We start from the raw sequence: 1,593 nt of genomic DNA on the forward strand, positions 1-1,593 counted from the left end.
CAGAAATCTGCCTGCCTCTGCCTCCCAAGTGCTGGGATTAAAGGCGTGTGCCACCACCGCCCGGCTACCTTTACATTTTTAAAATTTATTATTAATGTGTGTGTGCATGAAGTAGGAGCTAGCATATATAGAGATCAGAGGACAACTTTGTCAGTTCTCGCATACTGTGGGTTGAACTCAAGTTAGCAGACATGCTGGCTGCGCTGTCTCGCTGCCCACTTTGACATTTTTAAAACACGCTAGTGGTATTGACAGGTCAGTTTTGAGCACCCTGATTCCTAAAGCCACTCTTCTGAACATGAGGCAGGAAGGTGAGTGACAACTGAGGCTTTCTGCTCTACATCCCGGCTTGACTGGACCTACCTCTGACTCTGGTAGCTTCCACCTGCAACACTGTTGTGACCCCAGTATGGTAAAACCCATAGCAGGGGTTGGGACAATTTCAGTGTTGGAGTCTCAGCCTCACTGCCCCTTCCCCAGTCCTTGACGGTCTTCTTTATGATGGAACCTGGCATGCTACAGGAAGGAGCATGCTGGCTGCACCGTCCTTTCCCACAGTGTTCCTCTTGAGCAGTGATGATGTAGTTGCACTCCCAAGGAAGAACAGCAGGCAGACAGGCAGCAGGGTGGAGAAGAGACCCTCCAGAGTTGAGGGGCAGTGTTCTTCTTGATGGGATGGGAATTTGGGTTTGGGGAGGAGGGAACTGGAGGACTGATTCCTCAATGCATATCCCATTTCCCCCTTTCACCAGGTCTTCCTCATTATACACCATGCCCCGCTGGTGAACTCTCTGGCTGAAGTCATTCTGAATGGTGATCTATCTGAGACACACACGAAGCCTGCACAGGATGTTCCCAGAAGTTCTGTAAGTCACCAGGACTGTGTCTACATTTTTATAAGGAGCAGTATTTGCTTTGCTAACTCATATTTCTTTGAAGTAAAAAAAGAAAATAAAAAAACCCACAACATTTTTATTATACATTAGTGAAGATGTATAAGGTGGTCTGGGATCCAGAGAACCTAGCCAGAGTCTTTAGATGAGCACCTGGGGAAATCTGGAGTCCAGCATAAACAGTGGATTTGATCAGTCGGGTGTTACTGAATGGATTGTATAACCCTTGGTTCTTAGATGTTATGTATACAAGACACTGTTTCTGAGACAGAATGAGAGTTGAGAGAACAACCTGCCTAAGGCAGGAGATTGGGTAGTGACCATCAGTGAATGTCGCTGGTCCCGTGTGAGAACAGAAGGGCGCACCAACACAGCAATCTGGCAGCTTTTCCTTGTGCACAGCTGCTGTCCCACCCAGCCTGAAGTCATTCTGGGGACTATGGATGCCATATTCTCAAGTCATCTTGTTTCCATAGAAGTCGAAGTTCTTGGCTTTCAGGTTAATTACTAAATATTATGAACTAAGTATGTTTAGCCATGTTGGATACTGTGGAGCTTAGAGCTGCACTCTGCACACTAAGGAAGGCCAAGACTGTGACTTCTTAGAGTCTCTTCTGCTCATCTCAGTACTTTGATGTCAACCCTCCTGCTATTCTCCTCAGGTGTCCTGAGCCCCATGTGGCCTTGGGACTTTCCCAAC

The 1,593-nt window shown here is 47.1% G+C and overlaps 1 protein-coding gene across 11 annotated transcripts in view; it reads left to right on the forward strand.

Moving 5' to 3' along the window:
• Positions 1-1,593, forward strand: part of Clec16a (C-type lectin domain containing 16A) — a 216,460-nt gene that overhangs the window by 35,454 nt on the left and 179,413 nt on the right. For all 11 annotated transcript variants that reach the window (XM_031362484.1, XM_031362528.1, XM_031362522.1 and 8 more), the window contains one exon: positions 753-866. In XM_031362484.1, the coding sequence (XP_031218344.1) occupies positions 753-866 (114 nt within the window). The remainder of the gene's footprint in view (positions 1-752; positions 867-1,593) is intronic.

The sequence above is a fragment of the Mastomys coucha genome, unplaced genomic scaffold (assembly GCF_008632895.1).
Source record: "Mastomys coucha isolate ucsf_1 unplaced genomic scaffold, UCSF_Mcou_1 pScaffold12, whole genome shotgun sequence".
Taxonomy (NCBI): domain Eukaryota; kingdom Metazoa; phylum Chordata; class Mammalia; order Rodentia; family Muridae; genus Mastomys; species Mastomys coucha.